Source organism: Cyphellophora europaea (assembly GCF_000365145.1).
Source record: "Cyphellophora europaea CBS 101466 unplaced genomic scaffold supercont1.5, whole genome shotgun sequence".
NCBI classification, from domain to species: domain Eukaryota; kingdom Fungi; phylum Ascomycota; class Eurotiomycetes; order Chaetothyriales; family Cyphellophoraceae; genus Cyphellophora; species Cyphellophora europaea.
The window spans coordinates 1,038,674-1,062,879 of NW_008481811.1; the positions used below are offsets into that span (position 1 = coordinate 1,038,674).

Genomic DNA, 24,206 nt, shown 5'->3' on the forward strand with positions numbered 1-24,206 from the left:
TGCGACGTCACAGCTGAGCAGTGCCAGCGAATCAGTGGTGTTTCAGGTGCATCCATCGCCCGCAATTCCTTGCCCAAGGCCCTGTCGCGGTCTGATCTGCTTCGATCGAAAACCAAGCTCTTGCATTGGCCATCTGATTGCTGCCTGCGAACTACGTTTGATTGTGGTGCCAGTTTCGTCTACCAGAAGCTGCTGGAGGAATTTGGCCTAGATATTCAGTGTGTCCCAATAATCTGGTACAGCCAGTGTGGCATGGTCTCTTCCCCCCCCGGGGGCTGCCCCAGAAGGACTGAGTTTAAGCATGGTTTGACATGTGCGGTTACGTGCTCCAGGCGCCACCTGTGGCTCAGCCGGTGGATAGAGACTGCTTTCGACGCCTCGTTGCTCCACGTAGACATAGACGTCCGTTGTACAAACTGCGCTCTTCATTCACTTCCGTGCCTTTGTTTGCTGTATACTCAGCATCTGTATCGCTTCAAGCGTTGTGTATTTTCTATAAAAATCATCACTCGCTTTCTCAATGACCCTCTCGTGACAAGACATGAGTTGCCATCCGGCTGCCTCTACTGTACTGATCCAGCATCATCATGGCACCCCTCCAAGAAGCCGCTCTCAACGACTCGCTCTATGGGATGCCCGGTAGCGAAGCACCTGCAGTACGACCAGACTCCAGCAGTCCCAGTCCTCCTCCCGAAGCAGAAAGCGCTCTCGATACCTGTCGAATATGTCGCGGCGAAGCCTCAGACGATCAACCACTATTTTATCCGTGCAAGTGCAGTGGAAGCATCCGATATGTCCATCAAGAATGCCTAATGACATGGCTGTCTCATTCCAAGAAGAAATACTGTGAATTGTGCAAGACTCCTTTCCGCTTCACCAAGCTATACGATCAATCCATGCCGGCAACCTTGCCATGGCCTCTGTTCGTCCGTCAGCTTGCGCTCCACTCCCTCTACACCTTGGCGACATGGGCTCGGTACACCTTGGTTGCCATGGTCTGGTTGATAGCCCTTCCATGGTGCATTCGACAAGTTTGGCGGGGGTTGTTCTGGCTTGCGGACGGCAGCTGGCTACCAGAGAGTCAGCGTCGTATGCGCGAAGCAAACGAGACGGCCGTTCCCAATGATGTGGTCTCCTTGGTCGCAAACAGCTCAGCCGATGCTGCACCTAGTCCTGCCCTATCAGTGTTCAATTCCTTCCTACATTGGCTGTCGGGCGAGTCGCTGTCTGCGAAAGTTCTCAGAATTCTGTTTTCCATTCCGCCGATTCAGCTGGGATCTTCGGACAGCGAGCGACCCGTCAAAAACACCCGGCCCGGAGCGATTCATCGCCAACCTTCTCTGCTCTCCGAGGTAAAATTTGTCAAGACGTGGACGTCGTCTAGCCTGGCCAACAATATTTCCATCGATGTCATGGAAGGGTTACTGATCTGTTTGGGCCTAGTCGCCAGCTTCATTCTGGTTTTCTTGATCCGCGAATGGGTCATCAATCAACAGCCTATGCTCAACAATCAAGATCCGGAAAATGCTGACAATCCTGCCGTCGCCGCTGCCGCTGATGAGATTCGGGCCCAACGAGCTGTGCGACGCGCAAGGAGAAGGAGGGCTGGCATCAGGGAAGCCGATCCAGTGGCGGTCGAACCGCCTGTCGACTTTCGTCCAGTCCGTCCAGCAGACTTGTTATGGCGACGTGCGTTGACGGAAGATAACATTGGTGTTCCAGCAGCTACAAATCAAGAACGCCCAGATCTGCCCGCTCGTGCACAGACTTTGGCGACTCCCCTACCTATATCTGATCAACCGAATGGCGAAGCTAGTACACTTGAATCAGAAGATGGCGAAATCGCTCCTCAACTGCTGAGGGGTATGGTAGGCGATGCCGTTGATGCCCGCAGAACTCTCGAAGAGAGTATGATATCGGGTGTGACCGGCGATGGAAATGATGATGATACTTCTGAGTCAATTGTTGCAAACTTCTCTCCGCTCGAGATGGATGCTGAAGAAGACTTGTGGACGCAAGGACCCTCTTCCGAAGCTGTTAACAACCGTCTTCCTACACTACCGCCGGACCCCCCTACCGATCGAGAGACAAGCGGAGATGACACACACATGAATCCTGGTGTCAACACTGTTCGGTTCAGGGATAACGTCAGCATCATTGATGAAGACCTAGCATCTACAGGGCCGGGGAGCGCACTCCCCGAATCTAGCGAGTCTGACTCTGCACCGAACTTACTCACACCCGAACCAAGTGACGAAGAAGTAGCTGACATCGCTCCTATCGACAGCTCTGTATCTGCTGGAGAAGATTCTTTGCATGGACAGGATGCCGAAGAAGCGCCGCAAGCTCTCACATGGCTAGGTCAATTGGTGGCCTTCTTCTGGTTTGTTGAAGGCGTGCCGGACCCTGACTTACATCAAGATCTGCCCGACACCGAACGAGTCGTCGATCAGGCACAAGAAGCGCTTGTCGGGCCCTTTGCTCCGCCTGCCAACCGAGGCTTTGCAGTTCTTCCTGAGCCACCGGCTGATGATCTTCGATTGCAAGCAGGCGATCTACCTGCTGGCCTGGACCTCAATGATCCTAATGCCATCGAAGATGCTGAAGATCTTGAGGGTGTCCTGGAACTCATCGGCATGGAAGGCCCGCTGGTAGGAATGGTGCAAAATGTCGTCTTCAGCTTGCTCCTTATCAGCTTGACTCTGGCTGCCGCAATCTGGATTCCATACATATGGGGGAAGATTGCGCTGATATTGTTAGCCAATCCGGTCGCAGTCGTGTTCAAGGCTCCCATCTACCTGATCACGCATTTTGTCGACCTTGTTGCTGACATTGTCTTCTTCGTACTTGGCCTACTCGGCATATTATTCAACATTCTCGCCAAAACTGTCAAGTCGGCGACAGAACCAATTATTCCGGCATATGCCAGGCTGCTCGACACCGAGAGATTTGAAGAGCTTGCCGTCAATGTTACACATCAGAGCGGCAGCAGATTGGAGAGAGTTCTGACTGATACGGTAACAATCTTCAGCCCAGACCTTCCCACATTCTCTATGCAATCCCATCGGGCCTTGACTAGCTTTAAGGCATCGATTGGATCTCTATGTGCGAGCACGGCGGACACGCTCACAAACGGCTACTCCTCGATAGTCTCTTCAACGTGGAGCGTTAGCGGGCTTGCCGACGTTGTCAGTCGCATCGCGTCTGTGGTGCCTCAGCTACCCTCGTATGTCGGTAACTGGATCAAGGCCCTCCTCGTTCAGTTCAGAGCAATTCTCCGACCGCAGCTTAAGCCGTTGACACTGGAGAACATGTCAGCACAGGACCTTGCTCTTGTTAACTGGAGTACCCAGGACAAGATCATCGCGATTGTGCTGGGCTACATTTTCTTCACTGTCGCGGGCTTCCTGTTCATGAAGCTTACGCACATTTTTCTGGGCTTGAAGAAAGACGAGAAGGTGGAAGGGCCACTGGCTGACCGTCTTCGGGAGGCCGGGGGAGTCATGAAAGTGATTGTCATTATAGGCATCGAGATGATTGTCTTTCCCCTTTACTGTGGGCTGCTCCTGGACCTGGCCTTATTGCCGCTTTTCGAAGGCGCAACCGTTACGTCGAGGTTCGGGTTCATTATGCGGGCACCTTTCACTGGCCTCTTCCTCCACTGGTTCGCTGGGACTTGCTACATGTTCCACTTTGCACTTTTTGTTTCAATGTGCAGAAAGATTTTGAGGAAAGGTGTACTATATTTCATCCGAGATCCCGACGATCCGACATTCCACCCTGTACGGGATGTCCTGGAGCGGCCTGTACCAACACAACTGGGCAAGATCGCCTTCTCTGCTCTTGTCTACGGTGGACTTGTAATAATGTGTTTGGGTGGTGTGGTCTGGACCGTTGGTCGCGTCAGCAATGTCTTACCAATTCGCTGGATAACGCCGGAGCCTCGACTCGCGTTCCCTATCGATCTGATCTTCTTTAACTTCATGCTTCCCTTTGTGCTCCGGAAGATCAAGCCCTCAGAGAAAATTACGGCTGTATATGAGTGGTGGTATCGTGGAGTAGCTCACGGACTGAGGCTGAGCCATTTCCTCTTCAACGATGAAAGAGAGGACGAGAAACGACCGCGGATCAAGAATGGCATCCTTTCATGGTACCGACCAGGCGCCAAGGATACGCAGCCTGAGAAAGAAGGCACTTACGTGCGTGCACCTGCATCGGACTCTTGTCGAATTCCCAAGAACTCGAAAACCTTCGTCGAAGTCACTGAGGACAATAAACGCATCGAACCCGGACCGGATCCCAAATACGGATTGCACGGCAGGAAGAATGAGCTGTTCACCAAGATCTGGCTGCCTCCTCAATTCAAAGCGAGAATTGCTACCTTCGTTGTGCTACTCTGGTTGTTTGCAGCTGGTACTGGCGTCGCTTGTACTGTTGGTCCACTGGTTGTTGGCCGACAGATAGTCAAGCTGATGTCAGGTGCAGAAGGGCATGTCAACGATCTTTACGCTCTCACATTGGGAATGCACTTGCTGGGCGGCGCAATATATCTTGCGACTCGCGCAGTCCCCGCCTACCGCTGGGTGTCTGGGAAGGCTCGTGTCTCCTTACCAAACCCAGTTCATGCTCTGAGTCATGCCTGGAACACGCTCAAATACGCCATGGGAATCGCCTACCTAGCGGTCACGTTTGGGCTCATCTTTCCTTTCACACTCTCTCTGATCACAGAATTGTACATCCACGTCCCGCTGTTTGCTTTCTTCATCGATCGCGAGAAGTTCATTGCTTCAGCACCCGACAGTGCGGACGCGCAAATTGTATCAGCCGCTACGACTCTGACCGAATCCGCATCCGCATCCGTCGGCGTCAAGGGCAATTTATCAGTCCTATTTCCGCCCACCATCTTCGTCCTGCAGACCTGGACACTTGGACTGCTCTATTTGCGACTCGTTCTCCGCATTGCCATGAACTATCCCTGCCCGCACAGTCGCATGTCCACTGCTATTCAGTTGATCGTGCGCGACGGATTTTGGCGACCAAATATTTGGTTAGCCACACGAGCGGTCGTCATACCGCTTACGTTGCTGTGCGCCGTCCTTTTGATCGCACCACTAGGTTATGCCCAATTCCTGGTCAAGTTAGGCGGTCTCACCGAAGCAGAAGAGATCACTCGGGCTTACCGCTTCGCTTACCCTGGCCTGTTAGGCTTGGTTGTGGTGGCGTTGGGGGTTTGGAATCTGAAGCAGCGGCTGGCAGCGTGGAGGACGATGGTCCGGGATGAAGTGTACCTCGTTGGCGAAAGATTACACAACTATGCAAGTCACGCGGTGGAGAGAAGAGACAAAGGGAAGGGAAAGGCAAGAGAGCATTCACCTCCACCAGGGTTGATTGAGGAGGAAAATGAGCTGCCCATACCAACGACGGAGCAGACCGAGCATGCACCACCGCCACCTAACGTGATGGTGGAGGGTACTTTGGCGAATGACTGGTGATTCAGAGCGGGAGTCGCTTCATTCTTTGAGATGAATGCATGGCCACGGTGTTTGGATCATCACCGACTGGCGCACCGTATTTTAAGGGGGGTTTAGTCATGCTGCTGACGGATTCCGCTAGTTGGAAGTACTATGCAGCACTCTTCTCACCATAGATTGAATATTATTTCCTTTCATTCACTTGACGGCCACGATCGTATGCAGTAGCCCCATGGTCGTCGTCCGAAGCCATCACACTAAGGGGTTATCCCACCGTGCCAAATGACTCTTGCCCCACCTCTTACTGATTGATCGGCAGCGGTGCCTTTATCGCAATTCGAGAGTCCAAGAAGCAGAGAACTTCACAATATACGCATTAACTCTCATCACTGAAGCGCGCACGAGGGTTTGTGCTTTTCAGAAGGATATAGTAGCCCAGTCGGAAAGCGTATCGCAAGTGCCGGAAGATCCGGCGAGATGGGTAGATACGCAAGATAGGAATGTCCGCGCGTTGGTAATTGATACACCCATGCTCGTGATGCTATTCTGCATTATTTTCATTCTGTTCATTAATGACAGTAGCTGTAAGTGCTTCTATTCACTCCAAAAAAGTCCCAACCCCCAATTTTATCGAACACGACTCGACGACACCAAGCAATAGATCCGTAGGGTGTCTGGACGAATTAAACAAATCGCTATGCAGTATTCCCCCCAACCATGTTTGTGTTTCTCTCCCCCATGCAATGCCCTGCCATATGCCGCTCGCTAGAATATATTATATAATGCCACAAAAGATAGTCGTACAGACATTCCCATAACCAGCAGGTCAGTCTTTTTCATCCACTTCATCTCTCTCGGTTCTCGCTAACTAAGCCTGGCACTCAAAGCTCGCAACCTGCACCAATTCGTCGCCGCCAAAGTTGAGCGTCTGGCCTTGGGCGTCGAAGAACTGGCAGTTGCCGCCGTTGCCGACGACGTCGATGGAGATGGCGCCATTGGCGAGGTTGCGGACCGTGCTGGCGTCGACGGGGCCGATGTTGGCGGGCAGCTCGGCTTGCACGAAGGTGGTGCCGGCTTCGAGCTCGATTTGGACGCGGACGGTTGTCTCGGCGTTGCCGGTGTTGGCGTTGCCATTGCCATTGTTGTTCTGGTTGTCGTTGCTGCCCTGGCCGTTGGTGGCGCGAGCGACAAAGTCCTCGACCTCTCCGCGAGTCTGCGCGCACCAGAAGGAGCCGACAGTGACGGCTTCATCTTGGCTGTAGATGGCCTCGTTGGCAGAGTCGAAGATGCCGTCGCCGTTCAATGCCGGCACGGGCTGGGTGGCTTGGGCATCGGTGAAACCGGCGCACCACGGGCCAGCCTGTTGGAGCGCGGCGGACTTGGCGTCGCGGTTGTTGACGGTGGTGGCGTCGAGGTTGGCGCGGAGGGTGGAGGCGGCGTCGAAGCCTTCGAGTTGGAGGACGATGGTGACGGAGCTGGAGGAGGAACCAGAGCTGGAGCTGGAAGTGGAAGTGGAAGTGCTGGGCATGGGAGCAGCAGAAGTAAGGGACAGAGCGGCGAGGAGAGCGCTGGTGGTGGAAAGAGTGTACTGCATCTTGATTGGTGTGTTTGGGGTTGGATTAAAAGCTATGGACTTTTTGAAAGTACTAGAAATTAAGGGATAGACGGTAGGAAAATAAAACAAGGAAAGGATAGACAATAGGAAAAAGTTGCTTTGGTTTGTTACAGAGTGTTGTATGGAGTGAGATCTGACACCGAGGGAGCGATGCCAGATGTACTTATACACTTGTGAACCTGGTACTTTTGCTATGCAAGCCTTGGGTGCTTTGCAAGCATCAGCGAAAGGTCAACGTGGAAGTCCGGGAAGCGGATGATATCCGTACAGCCACTTCCCAGTATACCCAGTATAGACCACTACACCGAATGGACGAAGGTCAACCGAGCTGGCGGCGCTTGGCGATAGCACACAGCCCGGCGGCGAGGGGATGCTATTAATGCATAACAACGTCGTCCACAAGCGCAAAGCGCGCCAAACTCGCTGTCGCTTACCGGAATGGGTCGTTTAGTCGCCAACAACGAGGTCAGGCCTCCCTTGAATTAGACCTAGGCCATGCATCCCGGACCAATAAGGTCAAGTCTTGTTGCCTAAGCGGCGGCGGCCAAGACGTGGTCCCTTGCCTAGTCGAGCCTCGCTCAGCCGGGATCTTGCTGACTGTATATCCTCAGCGGCATGCCAATCCCGTCGTTTGTAGGTCGCAACTTGGGATTCGGATGTGACGATTCACTCCATAAGGCCTGGTAAGCGACAGCCCAAGATAGCCGGGGCCATTTCTGAACCACGTTGCGACTAATGGCTGCCAAGTCGTCGCTGACTGCACCGACCGGCTTCCGGGCCACGCCAGGTGTTCAGGCCAGCAGAAGCTCGCAGCAAGCTCGCAGCCCAAGCTTGAGAAGACCGACAGAATCTGGCTGACCACAAACGGTCACCCAGCCCGTCCCATTCAATGCAGATGGAGCTGACACGGAGTCGTGGTTGATCAAGTTCGGCCGGCAGTGTGAACAGCAGGGAGAGGACGCCGCGTGAAGCATGCTACGTACTGATGCCCTCTGACTTGACTCAAGCAACATTTCTTTCGTTGGGCGCACTGTGGTTTCGAAATACCTCTAAGAAAAACTGATTATTTCAGCTAAGTCCGTGCGCGATCTTTGCCTAGGCTGACGCACGGCCGAGTGCTGATGCGATGCGGCGCTGTGGGGACGCTGTAAAGCTGCCATAGCTAGCACGCCTGAGCTTGACGTGGTCTAGAGCGCGGTGCAGTACGCAGCCAAAGGACAAAATTGGCCCAAGAACAACAGCGAAGAATGTTGCTGATCCCTGCACATCTTGAGATGCTAAGACCAAGTTCTGCGAACGATCTGGCCGGTCAGCTCATTCTGTGAGCTGTGCTTGAATGATCGGGTATGGTAACTCGGTTGTTGCGCTGGCTGATCCAGTCGCAGTTAAGGGCGCCTGGACATCAACAACCTTTTGAGCGAGGCATTGGCACTTGCCTTCGGCACAGGGCCGTATATCTTTTTCAATATCGAGCTTGATCCAGCGCTCTTGAGGAGTACCCTCTGCAGAGTCTTGTACGCCCCGCATAGCGGTGGCACACAGGAAGTCTGACTCGTACGCAACCAGGCTTAAGCTCACGTCGGTCAGCTCTCTGCCATACATGGAGGCCGTGATGCTCCTGACGGCGCGATCTGGCGGAGTCCATTTTGTCTCCTCCTCGTCCCTCAAGGCCCAGCTGAAGCCATCATCTGGAAAGTCTTCGGCAGTGGCAGGGTTGGGGGCAGACACGCGGTCGAATTCAAGCTTAGAGAGCCAGTCAGCCAACAGACCCTCCCCCACCATCTTGATGTAGGCCTCCTTAAGTGCCCAGTAGGCGTAGAAGAGGCGGAAGCGATGCTGAATGACATGAGCAGGGGAGCTGGCGTCGGGGAAGTGAGCGGACTTCATGTGCTTGCGAGCCGCCTCGGAGAACATCTCTTCAAAGATGTCTATCCATTCATCAAGCTTGACTTGTGTAGTCATGTCGGCCGGTGTCCGGCCATGTTCATTGGCACAGGCTAAATCTACACCTAGTCTGACCTGCTCGTGCGCGGTTTCCGGCAGTGGCGGCGCATCGGCAGGTGAAATCGAGTCGTGCGTTATATGCGTTGCATATGCTTGATTCTGTTCCTCTGGGGTCTTGCAGCCAATAAGAGCGACAAGGCCATTCTGGTGGGAGACATTGAACTCAAGACCGCTCTCACCGGTCGATCCAGCCCCTGGCTCCCAGTAGGGACGTCTGTGTGGGTCAGGAGTTCGCGATATACGCACTTCATCCCACGGAATCATGGCGTATCGATGGATAAAGACATACTTCAACAAGGCGCTGGCAAGCGACATGAGACGATCGGCGGGTCGCATGAAAGCACTGACCTTGTCCTGCTGGTCTCGTGAGAGGGTGTCCAGGAGAGGCAGCTCTACGGTGGCCGAGCGGGCTTGGGGAATGGCTGGCCGGACGTCGACATAGAAACGAACGATAGGTGTCGTGTAGCCGGTCTTGAGCGGCTTCAGGTCAGGCATTGCCGCTGAATCTCCGACCGATGCTCTCAAAGGGCGGTATCGGTGTGGAAGAAACACAGAGGTGTTCTCCCATCTTCAGGCGTTTGACGCGTCCCCCGGGATGCAATCCGGACTAGAGGCTCCGAATAATAGCTCTTGGTACCACGCCCGGCCTTCAGTGATGAAGCAAGGGAGAGAAACTTGAGGTAGCGACAGCGATCAGAGGACGTAGGATGACATGTCGTGTCACAAGGCTGACATGTCGGATGTGGCAAGGCTTGGCAGAATTTTCCAGCATATTGCCATCTCCAGCGATGCATGCGACAATCTACTTGTCGCAATCCACAAGTCACAGTCTCATGATCACCAGATGACAATAACCATCGGCGTGCTCGCCTTGCAAGGCGCCTTTCTGGAGCATCTGGTTCTACTACGCAAGGCAGCTGAGTCACTGGAAGAAAAGGACAAATTTACGTTTCTCGAAGTCCGTAATCGGGATGAGCTGGCACGCTGTGATTCATTGATCATTCCAGGTGGCGAGAGCACCACTATCTCCTTTGTGGCTGCTCAGTCTGATCTGCTTGAGCCGCTGCGCCAGTTTGTCAAGTATGCTACCTCCCACTATCTATCATTGCCGGAGCTGACAGTTGAAGGGTCGACCGAAAGCCGACTTGGGGAACATGCGCTGGGCTGATCCTGCTGGCCGAAGCCGCCAATGCCACCAAGAAAGGCGGCCAGGAGCTGATTGGTGGCCTAGACGTGCGCGTCAACCGCAACCACTTCGGGCGGCAAATCGAAAGCTTTCAAGCCAGTCTGGACCTCAAGTTCCTCGGTGCATCGCATACTGGATTCCCAGGAATCTTCATCCGTGCTCCGATTGTCGAGAAAATTCTGCCTAACGTCTCCGGCGAACAGACAGGAGAGCAGCAGATTACCGACACGGTGGTTGCTCCATCCCGTGCTGCCAGGGATGACAAGGCCAAGGCTGCCATGAGTTCCGAGGTTGAAATCATGGCGACGCTGCCAGGACGCTTACGCAAAGCCGCTGAGCATGGTGCAGAAGTAAGCGCGGGCGACGAAATAGGCGATATCATTGCCGTCCGTCAGGGCAATGTCTTCGGAACCAGCTTCCACCCCGAGTTGACATCGGACATCCGCATCCATGCTTGGTGGTTGCAGGAGGCATCAAGAGCGCTTTCGCAGAGCTCCTCGTAGCCTCTGTTCGTGTGTGAGTAGAATTCCATAGACCATCAATTTCATCGACGACTATCATCATCCGCCTCGTCGTAGGCGCGGCCATAGCCACCTCGACCCGGGTCAAACTCGTCGCGGAACTCGTCGCGCACTTGTCCACCAGACCTGCCCCGACCATATTGACGCCCTTCTTCAAAACCGGGATCCAGATCGCATCGAATGAGTCGTTCATCCAGCTTGGTACCACCAATGTACTTCATGCAGTCGACGGCATCTTGATGAGTGTAGTATTCCACAAAGCAGAATCCGCAGGGTGTCTTCTGAAATCGGTCGAGACCCATGACAAGACGCTTGACCTCGCCGCACTTGGAGAACAGCTCGTGAATCTGCTCTTCGGTGGTGTAGAAAGACCTGCAGGTCGTCAGTCAGTGCCAATGAAGTAGCTGCCGCTCGTGCTCACAAGTTGCCCACATATAAAGTGGTGGCATTTCTCAGGGGATCCTCTTTGGGCTTCTGCTGTTCGGTGTCTTCATCGCCCTGGTTGTACCTGCGCTTCTTCTACTATGGGTCAGCCAAGTTCAAGCAGGATTGGCGACTTCGGATTTACCTTCGCAGCAAAGTACGCGCTCGGTCTATCGAGTCTATCGATGGTGGTGAAGGCGTGCTTGGTCGCCATAGTGGTGGTTTGAGCAGTTAGAAGGGTCCTCGGTAAGTGTGCGGCTAGTTCTGGCCACTGGGCAAAGTGCTGTTCGAGGATGTCACTTCACTTCACCATGTCGTCTGCGCGACGCGGTGGATTAGGGTTAGGGTCAAGAACGCGCATAGACTGCTAACCGCTCTGCACTTTTTGGAGCACCTACAAACAATTGCTGGCTTGCTTGCTCACAAGCCACTGCATCTATTAAGCTGTAGACAAGTGTGCTCACTCTGATGAACATGCTGTGAGTCTGCTGAGACCTGAAACTGATCAACATGCCAAAACGGATCGGCGAGACCCCGCCATGGCTCTGCCGCCCATCACCTGGCGCCCGGATCTTCTCTGACCCAACGCCGCAAGCACCTCCTTCCCCTTCCAAGCGAACTTCAACCGTTATTCCTCAAGCCACAGATTACTACGGCCCCAGAAGACTCATAGCACAACGTGGTACCGAGATATTTGCCGCAATTGGGAACAAGATCCGATGGGCCGAACTAGCTCGAACCCGTGTGCAGTGGGAGGAAGATGCAACGAAGGGCAGTGAACCTCGTCCCGCGTACAGAACGCTATCAGTACCTGTCTACTACCCTATCAGACAGCTCATCATCTCTCCTTCCGGCCACTTTCTCGCAATATGTACAGACTATACCGTGCAGGTAGCGGTAGTGCCCGACCACTCCAGACTATCCGAGCAGGACCAGTCTGCTCTCAAGCTCAAGACATATCAGCTCGGTCCAACAACTCATGTGCTCCCAGGATCGCCGCTCGCTTCCGTCCTCTGGCATCCCTTGGCCAATGCGACCACGTCCACTGACTGTCTGGTGACCGTCACCGCCGAGGCTGCTGTGCGGGTTTGGGAGCTGGATCGTTCCAACCAATTCTCCTTCGAGCGCCCCGAATTGGCGGTGGATCTTCGCAAGCTGGCCGACGGCGTCTCTTGTGATCAGGATTTTGAGCCGTCTTCGTTTGGAAAGAGTAGGGGCTTCTCCGTAGACGATTTTGACATGGAGGCTGCCGCGTCCTGTTTCGGGGGTCGAGGCGCAGACGACGAAGATGCTTGGGCCAGCATGACGCTCTGGACTGCCATGAAGAATGGAGACGTGTATGCACTCTGCCCACTCCTCCCATCGAAATGGCAGCCGACAACCACAACCATCCCGTCACTGTCCACTTCTGCTGTCTCTCGAATGGCGACAATCGTCGCGGAGGACGTGGATGTCGACGAGCGGAGAGCTGCCGATCAGCAGTATGAATGGGTATCCGAGATTGACAGCGACGAACCCCTGCCGTACGATGATGCAAGTACAGAATCCGAGACGCGTCTTCGACCGCTTAACCCGAGCGCAATACCACGACTTCAAGGGCCCTTCGAGATTGGTGTGGATGAGGAGGATGATATCGAAATCACCGATATTGTCGTCTTTCCCCCACGCCTTGATGGAGACGACTTGTATTCTGGTGAGGATGAAGCGGACGATTTTGGTGCCAGCGGCATGCCATACACCACTATCTTGCTTGCAGGCTCTGATGGAAAGGTTCGCATCGCCCTGGACCTTGACGGAGTGTCTGGCCAGTGGCTTCCTAAGAAGGGCCGAAGCACATTCAGTGTGCCAGTGGCTGAGCCTAAGGAACTGACAACCATCAACACAGTGGATTTGGGCTTGGAGCGGTCTTTCGGCTCGTCCGACACCGCAACTCCCTTCGTCTCTTTGACACTCGATACTGTTCATCGGTATACTCTATTTGCCTCAGTGGAGTGGAAATTAGTCTCCATTTCCCTTGATGAATGGATCACGCGAATGGGTATGGAATTATCTGGCGAGGCTGAACCTGACAGCCGATTGCAGACACGCTTAGAGACCACTCGCCAGAACCAGGTTGCATTTGCAGAGACGGTTGTTGAGGCCAAAGATCGGCTAACAGAGCCCTTGTCAGCTCCAGCAATCATTGACGATGACGATACGGGATATCTCGTCCTCAGTTCATCATCCTCGTCCGCATATGCCGCAGAGTTTGACCGCGGACAGACTCATGCGCGAAGCTTGCGCCATTCAACTAGTTTCGCACCCTCACAAAGCCCTCTTAGGCAGATCACCAACACCGATAACCAGGATTCAGCCTCCTCCACAGATATTCCGCCTTCCCGCGCAATCTATACTCCTTCTCGCGTCTTCGACAACACCGCTGGCCTTCCCCTCACCCAGCTCAAGCAACGCTTGCCGCCACCACAGAAGCGGATTCTCACCGAGCAGCCCATGCGCCTCTCTCCAGCGCTCCTCGATCTCATGTCCTCTGCGCACCGTACAGTCAGCATCCAGACTGCCGAGCTCGAAACCGCGGCCGCGGAACTCTTCCGACGCTGTGAGCGCCTACGTGAGGAGCTGGGTGAACAAGTGAAGCAGATGAGCGAGCTAGCAGACCGCCTGCAGCATGTAAGGAATAGTGGGGAGGAGGATCTGAGGCCTGGGGAGAAGAAAGTCGACCAGGAAACGAGGATGGAACGGACTAAAGACAAGCAGCGGGAGTTGAATAGAAGATTCGAGGAGGTGAGGCGGAAAGTGGGCAAGGTGGGCGCCGGCAAGCGGGAGCTGAGCTTGAAAGAAAAGGCGTGGGTAGAAGAGATAGAAGGCATCGGCGAGCGCGTCGGTGTCGGCCTCGAAAGCGGCGACGAGGGGAAGGAGAGAGCGAAGGAGTCGCTTGCCGCGCGTCACGAAACTGTAAGCTTTCTTCCTTCCCGGTGTCTCCACCAAGGCATACCACTAACGGCTTCGCAGGTCAAGGATCTCGCCCAGCAACTCCTCGCCGAGTCCAAGCGCCTGCAAGACCTCCAGGAGCAGCAGCACGAGGACCAGCTCGCGAGCTCGAAGGCCTCGCTCGTCAGCAGCACCAGTAGCGGCGGAGGCCGCCGGACCTCGGGATTCCTCGTCAGCTCGCGGCATCAGAAGGAGCGCATCGCCGAGGTGATGGCGTTGGTGGAGCGCGAGGGAGCTGTCATTGAGGCCGTCACGGGCCGCTTGGAGCGGTTGAAGATCGATAGTGGACTGTAAAACTACCCTCCGGCACAAGGACGATGTTGTGCGTAGCGTTGCATGTTGTTTAAGGTGGTGCCAGAATACAGAAACCACACGCAGTGAAGCTGAACATGCAACCGGCGGCTTGGCCATTATGCTTCTCTGGTGTGTTTGTGTGTGCCTTCATTACAGTGTTCGTGACCTCGTTCGTGTTACATCTTCTAACAATCTAGCCACGTTCCACGGACCAGCGGCGTACCCTAGAACCTCCCCTCCTTGACCACACCGCGGCCCCCTTTCCGCCCACCGGAAACATCATACTCAATCCACCGACACACGCCCCTCCTCTCGCCACCCCTCTCGAGCACTCTGCCCGGATTCATGACGTGACAGCCCTCATACGTGACGCAGAATGGTGGCGCCTCTGCGTCCGCCATCACCAGCGCCGTTGGGAGTGGGTACAGCGACAGTGCCGAGGCGAAATCCCACGCCACAGGCCGCAGCGAGAGCGGAAAGGGTGAGAGGTGCGATTGATCCAGCAGCGTCTTGGTGATGCGGCGGCCGATCTGGGTTGCAAGGTCAAGGTTGGACTTGTCTTTAGTTGGGAGATGGGAGGCTGCGGCCTTGACGGCTTCGTCGCCGCCCTCTGCGGTGGCGCTGTCGTCCTTGCTCTTCTCGAGTGCGGGAAAGTTGATGGCGTTGCGCCTCATACGGCTGCTGATGTCGTCTCGGAAGAGCACGAGCTCTTCCGTGGGGCCGAAGAGACTCATCCTCGCCGGGTTGCTGGCCCACACCACCTCGCCTTTCTCGCCATCTTTGGTACCCTGTTCCTGGTTCGCGCTGGCTACGGCCCTCCGTATGCGGCTCGTGAGAAGCTCTGGCAGTCCCAGGCGCGGGAGGACTGTGGCGGCGCCTTTGCTGAATGTGCTCGCCCAGGGGTCGTTGTCACCGGGGACGAAAACTAGCGTGGTGCTTGCTATTAGCTGTGGGAACTCCGAAAGTAGAGAGGCCAGAGCATCGAAGTGCTCCTTGTACTCAACACCGCCACCTTTCGCACTGCCGGCCATCGCAGCCGCGGACACGAAATTGCCCATGAAGATGATTGACAGCGGCAGGTCCGACCGGTTTTCCGACGCAGTATAGGACGCGAGAATGGCGCGCAGAGCATCGAGTGTGCGCGGAGAGTCGAGGTGACACTCAGATATGATAGCTATCTTGGACCGCCGGGATTCGTTGTTCAAGGAGCCAGCAGGGGAGGGGAACAGTCGTGACTGAAGTCGGCGCATCTGAGGACCTAGCGCTTTCTCCGACCCAACACCTAGAAAATCGACCCAGCCGAACCCAGCACCAACAGACGTTTGGACTGTATCGGAGGAAAGGGACTGTCCTACGCCAAAAGTAACATCCCGACGCTCGGCGGGTGGGCCAGACAGGTTCTCAGCGACAAAGCGGCCTTTGATCTGTCCGCCAACGCCCGATCCGGAAAGTGATGAATTGTTTGAACCGTCTTCGATGTAGGTGCCTTCGACCAGGACGATCATGCCAGGTGTGAAATACGAGCCGTCGCGCGGTACGGGTCTTGCTGTGGATATATCAAGCACGACGCTTCCAGAGAGGTCAGTGAGAGCGAGGTCAGAGGCAGGCGTGTGTGCGAGGAGCCCAAGCAATAGATGGTCGGTACCACTTCGACCAAGGAGGTTTGATATAGGCGTAATCTTGTACGCCTGGGTCTGAGTGATGCTTGAGCCAGCTCGGGACAGATGCGGAGGCCGCGAGCCTGCGAATGAGGGCGTCTGGAATGATTCATTACGGAGTAGCCTCTGGTGTATAAGATGGTATCGGTTCCGGAACAAGGCAATTTTGGCTTGTATAGGTGGCAGCAAAGAGGCTTCGCCTGATATGGTCTCGATCGTTTTCTTTGTTGTCGAGTATGACAAACGTGGCTGTTGGAAAGCAGAGATCACCTTCATGAAGGGTCTCGCATCTGGATATCTGGACTCCAGATTCTCGTTTTCCTCCGCTTCATCTTGCACATCTAAGGCTGATATACCAAAGCTGGTTTGGCTATCATCTCTGTTCATTTCCGGTCGAATCTCTAGCGAAGTTGTCCTAGAGAGTGATCCCAGGGAGCTGTTTGTGCGGGACAGTTTGCCTGTGTCGAGTCTTCCTGCAGACATACACTGTTCCAACATTTTCAGAATAGCTGTCAGCTTCTTGTCTGGGCCGTCTTCTACGATGATACCAGCACCTTGTCGTTTCCATTGTTTTGCAATCTCGTCCAGCACCCGTTCCGCCAGACCTTCCTCTCGCCATCCACTCCCACAAAACTTGCCAACAAATGTTGAGAGCAGTCCAAGGCCAGAGGAGGTGAGGGTCAAGTTGTGCTTCTTCGTCAAAGTCCGAAAAGCGACTGGACGAAGCGTTTGAGGAGGGAGTAATATTGGCAGCACGGAAGGGCTGGATTCTGAGGTGTTGGTCGTCTGGTTTTGCGCCGCTGCGAATGCTTGTCGTAATGGAGGCGCTGTCCGCGGCTTTATGGGGTACGCCGGCGTTCCAAAGCCGGGAGACGAGGAGAATGTCTGTTCCTTCGCTGCGGAAGTTGTTCCTGGTTTAAAAGCGGGGGGCGGTAGCCGCGGCGTCGACACAGGATCCTCCATACTGATTGAGTGTCAACTGCTGTTGCACTCCGGCTGTGATCAGATCAGAGTGGGCAACAATCTTGTCTATGAATCTCGTGGCAGACAAGTCGCAAGAGCCACTTTAACCGCGACGCGTGAAGCGCGTTTGAGGGTTAGGGTTTAGTGACGCGCAGGCGCATTCACGATACTTCAGCTTCGATTTGGCGCAAACATTCATGTGAACGACCTCTCATCGATACCAATCTGCGCCCAAACCTCAGACTCGTTTCAACTTACTGAGGTCTATCGCTGCGATATCTCATTGCGACTTCACCATGGCCAGCACGCAAGGCGCGCCTGCAGAGGCTCAGCAAGCGCCGCTCAACGGCGACGTTACCACCGCAGAGATGTCTACCGAAGACCGACTAGCCGATCTCACTGCAAAAGCAATGGCTGAATATGCTGTCAAGCACTACAAAGAGGCCGCGGAGTTGTACTCACAAGCAACTGAACTTCAAGCCGAAGTCAACGGGGAAATGGCCAACGAGAACGCGGACCTGCTCTACTCCTACGGGAAGTGTTTATTCTTCCTCGCGCAGCAGACCAGTAATGTCCTCGGTGGCACCGCAGCCTCGGCACAATTGACGTCGAAGAAAGAGACGAAGTCCAAGAAGCGCAAACTGAACACTGAAGCAAACAAGGCGGAGTCTTCCTCTTTGATAGGCGATGCGGTCGCAAAGGCGGCAGATGTGATACCTGAAGAAGACGTCAAACCAGAGTCTTCGTCAACAGACAAGCCTCTTTTCCAGATCTCAGGCGACGCAGAGGGCTGGGACTCTGACGAAGAGGAAGAGGAGCCGGCCGAAGAAGACGATGAAGACGAGCAAGATGACTTCGCCGATGCCTACGAGATGCTTGATATTGCCCGAGTCCTTTATCTACGCAAACTGGAATCATTAGAACAGTCAGCTCTCGAAGACAGTGAGAAAGGCAAATATGTGGCATCCATTGACTCCACACCACCAGTCAGAGAAGCCAAAGGCAGAATCGCCGATATCCATGATTTGCAATCAGAAGTCTTACTTGAGGGAGAGAAGTATGCAGCTGCTGTCGAGGATCTGCAAAAGTGCCTAGCGCTCAGAGAAGAGCTCGAGCCACGCGAAAGTAGTCTTCTCGCTGAGTGCCACTATAAGCTCAGCCTGGCTCTTGAGTTCAGCAGCCAAAGCCAACAACGAGATGCAGATGGCAACCCGGTTGGCGATATCGAGATTGACTGGGACATCCGGAACGAAGCCATCGCACAACAGGAGAAAGCCATCGAATCGTGCAAGGTCCGCGTGACCAAAGAGACTCAGAAAGCGGAGCAGATGGACAAGGGTGCCGAGAAGGATAAGCTGTTAGCGGACGCGGAGGAGGTCAACGACATGATCGCCGAGATGGAAGTCCGCTTAGCAGATCTGCGCAAGCCTCCCGTCAATGTTAAGGAGGAGCAGATGCGGGAGCAAATCAGCGGTGTGCTGGGCAGTATCTTGGGCAAGACTGAAGGCGAGCAGAAACAGCAGCTGGCGAAGGCATCGGAGGGTGCAAGAGATATCGGTGGTTTGGTGAAGAAAAAGAAGCCAAAGAGTGCGCTGGCTAGTGGAGGCGACAGCGGCTTTGGCTCGGCGACATCGACGCCAGCTGCTACGTCCAGTGCAGACATGAACGGTCATGGGAAGCGGAAGGTGGGTTTCGTGGACGCCGTTGAAGAAGCTGGCGAGGGCAAGAAGGCGAAGGTGGAGGACGCTGCAGACTCTGGCGCATGAAATTTTGCTACGCCGACTTGATGGAATCACCACGTTTGTCGGACGTGGTTGCAAACATGGTGCCGGCATTTGATGAGTTGGCCTAGATACCCCGTGGAGCAGGCTGTGGCCGTGCGCACGCTATCAATGTGATGACATTTTCTGGTGAGAAGACCAACTTCCTCGGATATATCGCCACTTGGTTTGCCTTGAAGAACATCTAGGTAGAGGTGGAAGCACTTCGAGAACTCGACTTGCGGTTCCTCGAACTAGATATCGGCTGTCTTGCGATCTTCCTCTGAAGCAGATGCTTTGTCGTCAGGCTCTGCCGCCTTGTCTCTCCCCACTACTTGGTCGACGTTCTTCTTCGAGGCTTTGCGCTGCCGTCCTCGTTTGCGAGAACGTGCTGGGTACTTCTTCGACTCCTTTCGCTGTACGTCGAGTTGCAGCTCATCTTGTCTTCCGTCCTGCGGTTGCGACATGATAGGTGATCCGTGCCTGTCGACTCCGAGATCGTTATTGATGGGAACATCGTCCTTGACACTGCTACTGGGTTTTTGCATTTCGGGAGAAAGGCGTTTGTTTGTGGTATCCAGAGGCTCGTAGATCGGCTGCATCTCGTCAATTGTCTCGGTGTCTCGAGCGAACACTTCCTTCATATCTCATCGAAGATATCAGGCCTTGAAGAGCAGATCGGTAATGATATGGGAGGTTCGATGACCACCCCCTTGAGAACATATAAATTCAGTCTGAAGGCATCACGAAGTTGGTTTGTGCGGGTAAACCAAACACAATCAAGGCAAACAATCAAGCTGCAGGAAACTTGTACTCAAGAGGTGTACACTCCTCGAGCAGACTTCAAACCTGAAGTTTGATGATAACGCAGTCAGGCCAAGACCCATCTCATCGTAAGGGCAGACTTGACTATGACATCCCTGAGTCTCTCGCAGCTCATGATCAGCATTTCAGATCCTGTTTCTTGAAGTTCAAGATGGGTAGGGCTACCTTACCCGCAACCTCTTTGCCATCTCACGCTGAGCAATAGAACGGCTCTGGGGTGATTGATATTGGCCCTCAAGCGCCACTTGGAGGAGATTTGCTCTCTGATACTCACATCGCACCTCTACTGATCTCTCTGGCGGCTGTTTTTCAACCTCAACCTGCAGTCTCCCCGCCCAGACTTACTATCGCCGGACCGCGCCTGATCGGGCTTACTGGTGGAGCATGGTTTGCATTCTTGTGTCGGCATCAAATAGGCAACTATAACAAGCCTGACGTGGATCTTGTCTTTCCAAAGCCCTTGCCAGAGCGCTAACATCTCTGATGGTCGAGACGTATAGCAGCGATGGTTACAGTTGCGTGCGCCTATACTAGCGGTCCAGATAGAGTTGTTGCACAGTGGGGTCTGCAGGCCACCGTAGTAGACAAATTCCCAGGAGTACGGCGTGGCTGACTTCTCTATACTGCTGAAGGAGATCGGGCAGACTCAATCCAACCCGGCGTGCAGGATCAAATGCATCTAGGACTGGGAAAGGAATAGCAATACTATCAGCTTGCTTTCAATAATCAGATTCGATGAATGGTGCTGTAGTGCCAAAATCGTGCATCTCGAAACCAAAACCAGCCCGTCCTCCTCGCTGACGGGTCTTCTCGCAACGCCAATCGTTGTGCATCGAATGCACACAAACCCAACCCGTTTCCACAAGTGATCTTCATGTACACATTGCCGTCGTTGATACAAGTCCTCCAAGTTACACTTGACTCATGAATCATGCCCCGCCAGCCTTTGTGGCAATCTTCCTATCCTTCTTCAGAGGGCTGAACTCGGCGAATGTCTTCTTGCTCTTAAGAGAGGGACCACCTGCCAGAAGACTCACATTACCCAATCCACCAAGGCTGCCGGCGCCGCCACCTTTGTTGAGCACCTTGAGGGTCTTAACCTTCTTCGGCTTCTCCGTAGGTGCCTCGTCGTCATCGTCAAAGATGTTAGGCCTCTTCTTTGGTTCGCGCTTCTTCTTAGCTGGCTGCTCGTCATCGACATTCTCTTGGTCAGAGTGATTGGTACCAGCTGGCTTCTCGGATTGCATGGGCGGTACAGTAACAGCGCTAGTGGGCCCTTCCGATGGCTCTTCCTCAATGACCTTCTCGAGAGCGGGTTTTTGAACAGCTTTGTTGCCTCTGGAGTTCGTGCTTTCTTTCAATGGCTGAGAAGGTTTGGGCGCAGCAGCTTTGCCCTTGGCTACCGCCGAAACGGCTTTCTTGGGAGCAGGCTTGGCCACCTCCTTTGCGGCTTTAGCAGCTTTCTTCTGCTCGGCTTCAACTTCAGCTTCCTCAATTATAGAGTCAATGTGCTTGCGTATCTCCTCGTCAGGGCTGCTGTCTTTGTTGTCCTCGACTGCTGCAGCGGCTGTCTCTTCGGAGGGTGTTTCCGGAAGAATACTCATTGCCGTGCGGTTGAGGAAGGGTGTCATGGAGAACGTGGACTTGTCGCCGATATTGACAGAGGTGCGTTGCTTTTTAGAGGCGGGACCACCTTGACCAGGTGTGCCAATGGTCATGTCGGGATCGAAGCGAGCGATGTTACGCTTGCGTGGGTTGACAGAGGGCCCGGCAGCAACAGGTGGAGGAGCCATCTTGCCGGCCAGACGTGCCTTAGTCAGTTCGGCAGACTGAGCCATCTTGGCGGCTTGAGCTTTCTCTAGCTCATCTAGAGCCTCTTTAAGCTGTTCCTTGGTCGTGCGAAGTTTGGTGCGGAAAGCGTCAAGCTTAGATTCCAAGCTGTCCTTTTGAGACTCCCAATCGGTTTGTTTCTTGATGTTCTCACGGCCTGCCTTCTGCAGATCCTTCTGCACCTTGGCCAGCTCTTTCTTCAAGTCATCAATCTCAGTGTGAAGGGCGGAGTCGTCGTGGTTAGAGGCCTCTCGTTGTGTCTGGAGCCGTGCCACAGTCCGCTTCTCATTTTCAAGCTCGACCTGGACTGAACTGAGCTCCCGCTGAAGTGAAAGCTTCTCCGCAAGGAGATTCTGCTGGGATGTGGTGGTTGACTTGAGGTGTTCTAACTCAGGCTTAAGGGTGGCCAGCTCGCGGGAAAGTGCCAACTTCTCAGACAAGACCTTGGTAGCCTCGGAGTTCGCAGCGTTGTGTGCTTCAATCTCGGCTTTGTAGTGTTCGATGTCGCGTGTGCGCGCTTTGAGCTCGTTCTGCACTCGTTGCAGATCGGCCTCAACCTCGTTTAACCGAGAGCGCATTTCGTCGTTACTGTCTTCAAGTTTCTCCGTCTCGTTATGACCTTGTTCGACTTGGTCTTGCAACTCGTCGTTCTCGTCTTCAAGCAGCATCAATTGAACACGAAGCGCGCGCACTCGTTCCTCTTCGTAGATCCGCTCGGCTTCGCGTAAACAGCGTTGATAAGTGTGCTCGAGCTGGGAGGTCTTCAACGTCTGCGCAATCTCCTCGGGATGCATATACTCTACGTCAGTAGCCATGTTGAAGAAGCAAATATGCAAATAAATATGTTTGAAGTTATGGTGCAAACAGCTGCGAAAGTGGGCTGCATCAGGACGCGGCTTTCGACGAGCGACCTCTGTTTATCTTCCCAATACGGAAAGATGCAAGGCTGGATGTAGCCCCACTCATGAGGCTGAATCTTGGCATCAAATGCTCCAAAGTGAACACGCATCCCGATGAACCCCCTCTTACCAGCAGTGCTTCTCTACGCCGTACCATATCGCATCGCCCACTATGCGGCTGCTGAACCTCATCACTCTTGCGCTGGTGCCTCTCACAGCCCTCGCAGCCAAAAAGTCCTCTCCCTTCGCTTCACCTTTCGACACCTTCGTTTCAAAGCCGTTCCCTGTGGAAATCGATGAACACTCTTACGAAACCCTCACTGCGGTGCCCCGCGATCATTATACCGCAGTCCTCCTGACAGCCCGACCCGCCAAATATGCCTGCGCGCTCTGTCGCGAATTTGATCCAGAATGGAAGATCCTCGCCTCATCCTGGCAGAAGGCCGACAAGAAGGGCTCCTCGCGCGTCCTCTTCACAACCCTTGACTTCGACAACGGCCGCAATGTCTTCATGAAGCTGCAGCTGCAGACCGCACCCGTGCTGTTCCTCTTTCCGCCCACCACTGGGCCCCACGCTGCATCATCCGGGCAACCCCTGCGGATGGACTTCCTGGGCTCTCAGTCCGCCGAGAGCACACACGCCTGGCTGCTCCGCCAGCTGCCATCGGACCCGGAGACACCATATCCGGCTCTCAAACGGCCAGTCAACTACACACGCATCGTCGTCAGCATCACGATCTTGATTGGGATGTTCACATTCGGCACAGTGGCGTACCCGTACGTCCTGCCCGTTATTCGGTCGCGCAACCTGTGGGCTGCGGTCAGCCTGATCACGATCCTGCTCTTCACGAGCGGACACATGTTCAACCACATCCGGAAGGTGCCATATGTGACGGGGAGCAAAGGAAAGATTGTGTATTTTGCGGGCGGCTTTCAGAACCAGTACGGAATGGAGACACAGATCGTGGCGGCCATGTGTATGTTTCTTTTTCCTCTCCGAATCCTTCTGAACGCTTGTTGGAACTACTTGCTAACACTAACGAACAGACGCCATCCTAGCCTTCGCAACGATCGCCCTGGGCCTAAAGGTGCCGCGCATGACGGACCCGCGGATGCAGCAAATTGCCTGCATCATCTGGGCAAGCGTTGTCCTTGGAATGTACAGCTTCCTGATGAGCGTCTTCCGCATCAAGAACGGGGGCTATCCATTCTGGTTGCCCCCCTTCTAGGGCGCCCGGCTCTTCCGGCAGCATAGATGGGAGGCGAACGGCCCAGAGTGGGCTCCGATGTATAATATTCCCGAAGAAAGACAAGCGAAGTCAGGGAGAGAGCATCACTGGTCTGTTCGAATGCGGCGAGAATTGCCGCCGAGTGATGTAAGAAAAAGCATTGGGACGATAGACTTGAATCATGAAACCGCACGGCCTCTAAGGAAACGCCCCTCGCCGGTGCCGGGGTTTATGCCATGTTATTGACCTGTTCCGTCGTAGACGACAGCGCTATCAGTCACCCTTTGGGCTCCTCCTGTCTTTTTGTAATAGACTCTGCAGCCTCAACGACACCGCGGCGCCGGACGATGTCCCTGACCCGCCGCTTGCTTTCCACGCGTTTGGCCCACCACTCGTCCGCTGCTTGCTGGCCCTTGGTGCGGAGCACAAAAGCATGCATGGCGCGCTCCGCTGGTCTGAGGGCGTCCAGGCCGCGGCGTGCGGGGCTGTTCTGAGTTGACGACTGTGGGAAGCGGTGAAGTGGCTGCGGCGCTGTGGGCG

General features: G+C 54.5%; 10 protein-coding genes across 10 annotated transcripts; 5 read left to right on the plus strand and 5 right to left on the minus strand.

Annotated features, from left to right (window-relative positions):
* Window positions 1-587: 587 nt before the first annotated feature.
* On the plus strand, window positions 588-5,492 carry HMPREF1541_05664 (uncharacterized protein; the record flags this gene model as incomplete). Its single annotated transcript, XM_008720004.1, has 1 exon — window positions 588-5,492. One exon carries the CDS (start codon window positions 588-590, stop codon window positions 5,490-5,492), a length of 4,905 nt encoding a protein of 1,634 aa, XP_008718226.1.
* An 847-nt stretch (window positions 5,493-6,339) lies between these two features.
* On the minus strand, window positions 6,340-7,065 carry HMPREF1541_05665 (uncharacterized protein; the record flags this gene model as incomplete). Its single annotated transcript, XM_008720005.1, has 1 exon — window positions 6,340-7,065. The coding sequence occupies one exon, from the start codon at window positions 7,063-7,065 to the stop codon at window positions 6,340-6,342; it is 726 nt and encodes a 241-aa protein (XP_008718227.1).
* A 1,335-nt stretch (window positions 7,066-8,400) lies between these two features.
* Window positions 8,401-9,585, minus strand: HMPREF1541_05666 (uncharacterized protein; the record flags this gene model as incomplete). The annotated part of the gene is made up of 1 exon (XM_008720006.1): window positions 8,401-9,585. The coding sequence occupies one exon, from the start codon at window positions 9,583-9,585 to the stop codon at window positions 8,401-8,403; it is 1,185 nt and encodes a 394-aa protein (XP_008718228.1).
* Window positions 9,586-9,934: 349 nt separating this feature from the next.
* Window positions 9,935-10,779, plus strand: HMPREF1541_05667 (pyridoxal 5'-phosphate synthase, glutaminase subunit Pdx2; the record flags this gene model as incomplete). Its single annotated transcript, XM_008720007.1, has 2 exons — window positions 9,935-10,170; window positions 10,218-10,779. 2 exons carry the CDS (start codon window positions 9,935-9,937, stop codon window positions 10,777-10,779), a joined length of 798 nt encoding a protein of 265 aa, XP_008718229.1.
* Window positions 10,780-10,820: 41 nt separating this feature from the next.
* HMPREF1541_05668 (nuclear cap-binding protein subunit 2) lies at window positions 10,821-11,434 on the minus strand (the record flags this gene model as incomplete). Its single annotated transcript, XM_008720008.1, has 3 exons — window positions 10,821-11,169; window positions 11,219-11,316; window positions 11,366-11,434. The coding sequence occupies 3 exons, from the start codon at window positions 11,432-11,434 to the stop codon at window positions 10,821-10,823; spliced, it is 516 nt and encodes a 171-aa protein (XP_008718230.1).
* Window positions 11,435-11,730: 296 nt separating this feature from the next.
* On the plus strand, window positions 11,731-14,502 carry HMPREF1541_05669 (uncharacterized protein; the record flags this gene model as incomplete). Its single annotated transcript, XM_008720009.1, has 2 exons — window positions 11,731-14,172; window positions 14,230-14,502. The coding sequence occupies 2 exons, from the start codon at window positions 11,731-11,733 to the stop codon at window positions 14,500-14,502; spliced, it is 2,715 nt and encodes a 904-aa protein (XP_008718231.1).
* Window positions 14,503-14,726: 224 nt separating this feature from the next.
* HMPREF1541_05670 (uncharacterized protein) lies at window positions 14,727-17,123 on the minus strand (the record flags this gene model as incomplete). Its single annotated transcript, XM_008720010.1, has 1 exon — window positions 14,727-17,123. One exon carries the CDS (start codon window positions 17,121-17,123, stop codon window positions 14,727-14,729), a length of 2,397 nt encoding a protein of 798 aa, XP_008718232.1.
* Window positions 17,124-17,419: 296 nt separating this feature from the next.
* Window positions 17,420-18,889, plus strand: HMPREF1541_05671 (uncharacterized protein; the record flags this gene model as incomplete). Its single annotated transcript, XM_008720011.1, has 1 exon — window positions 17,420-18,889. The coding sequence occupies one exon, from the start codon at window positions 17,420-17,422 to the stop codon at window positions 18,887-18,889; it is 1,470 nt and encodes a 489-aa protein (XP_008718233.1).
* A 1,748-nt stretch (window positions 18,890-20,637) lies between these two features.
* HMPREF1541_05672 (uncharacterized protein) lies at window positions 20,638-22,353 on the minus strand (the record flags this gene model as incomplete). The annotated part of the gene is made up of 1 exon (XM_008720012.1): window positions 20,638-22,353. The coding sequence occupies one exon, from the start codon at window positions 22,351-22,353 to the stop codon at window positions 20,638-20,640; it is 1,716 nt and encodes a 571-aa protein (XP_008718234.1).
* Window positions 22,354-22,609: 256 nt separating this feature from the next.
* On the plus strand, window positions 22,610-23,666 carry HMPREF1541_05673 (uncharacterized protein; the record flags this gene model as incomplete). Its single annotated transcript, XM_008720013.1, has 2 exons — window positions 22,610-23,414; window positions 23,485-23,666. 2 exons carry the CDS (start codon window positions 22,610-22,612, stop codon window positions 23,664-23,666), a joined length of 987 nt encoding a protein of 328 aa, XP_008718235.1.
* Between the last annotated feature and the right edge of the window lie 540 nt (window positions 23,667-24,206).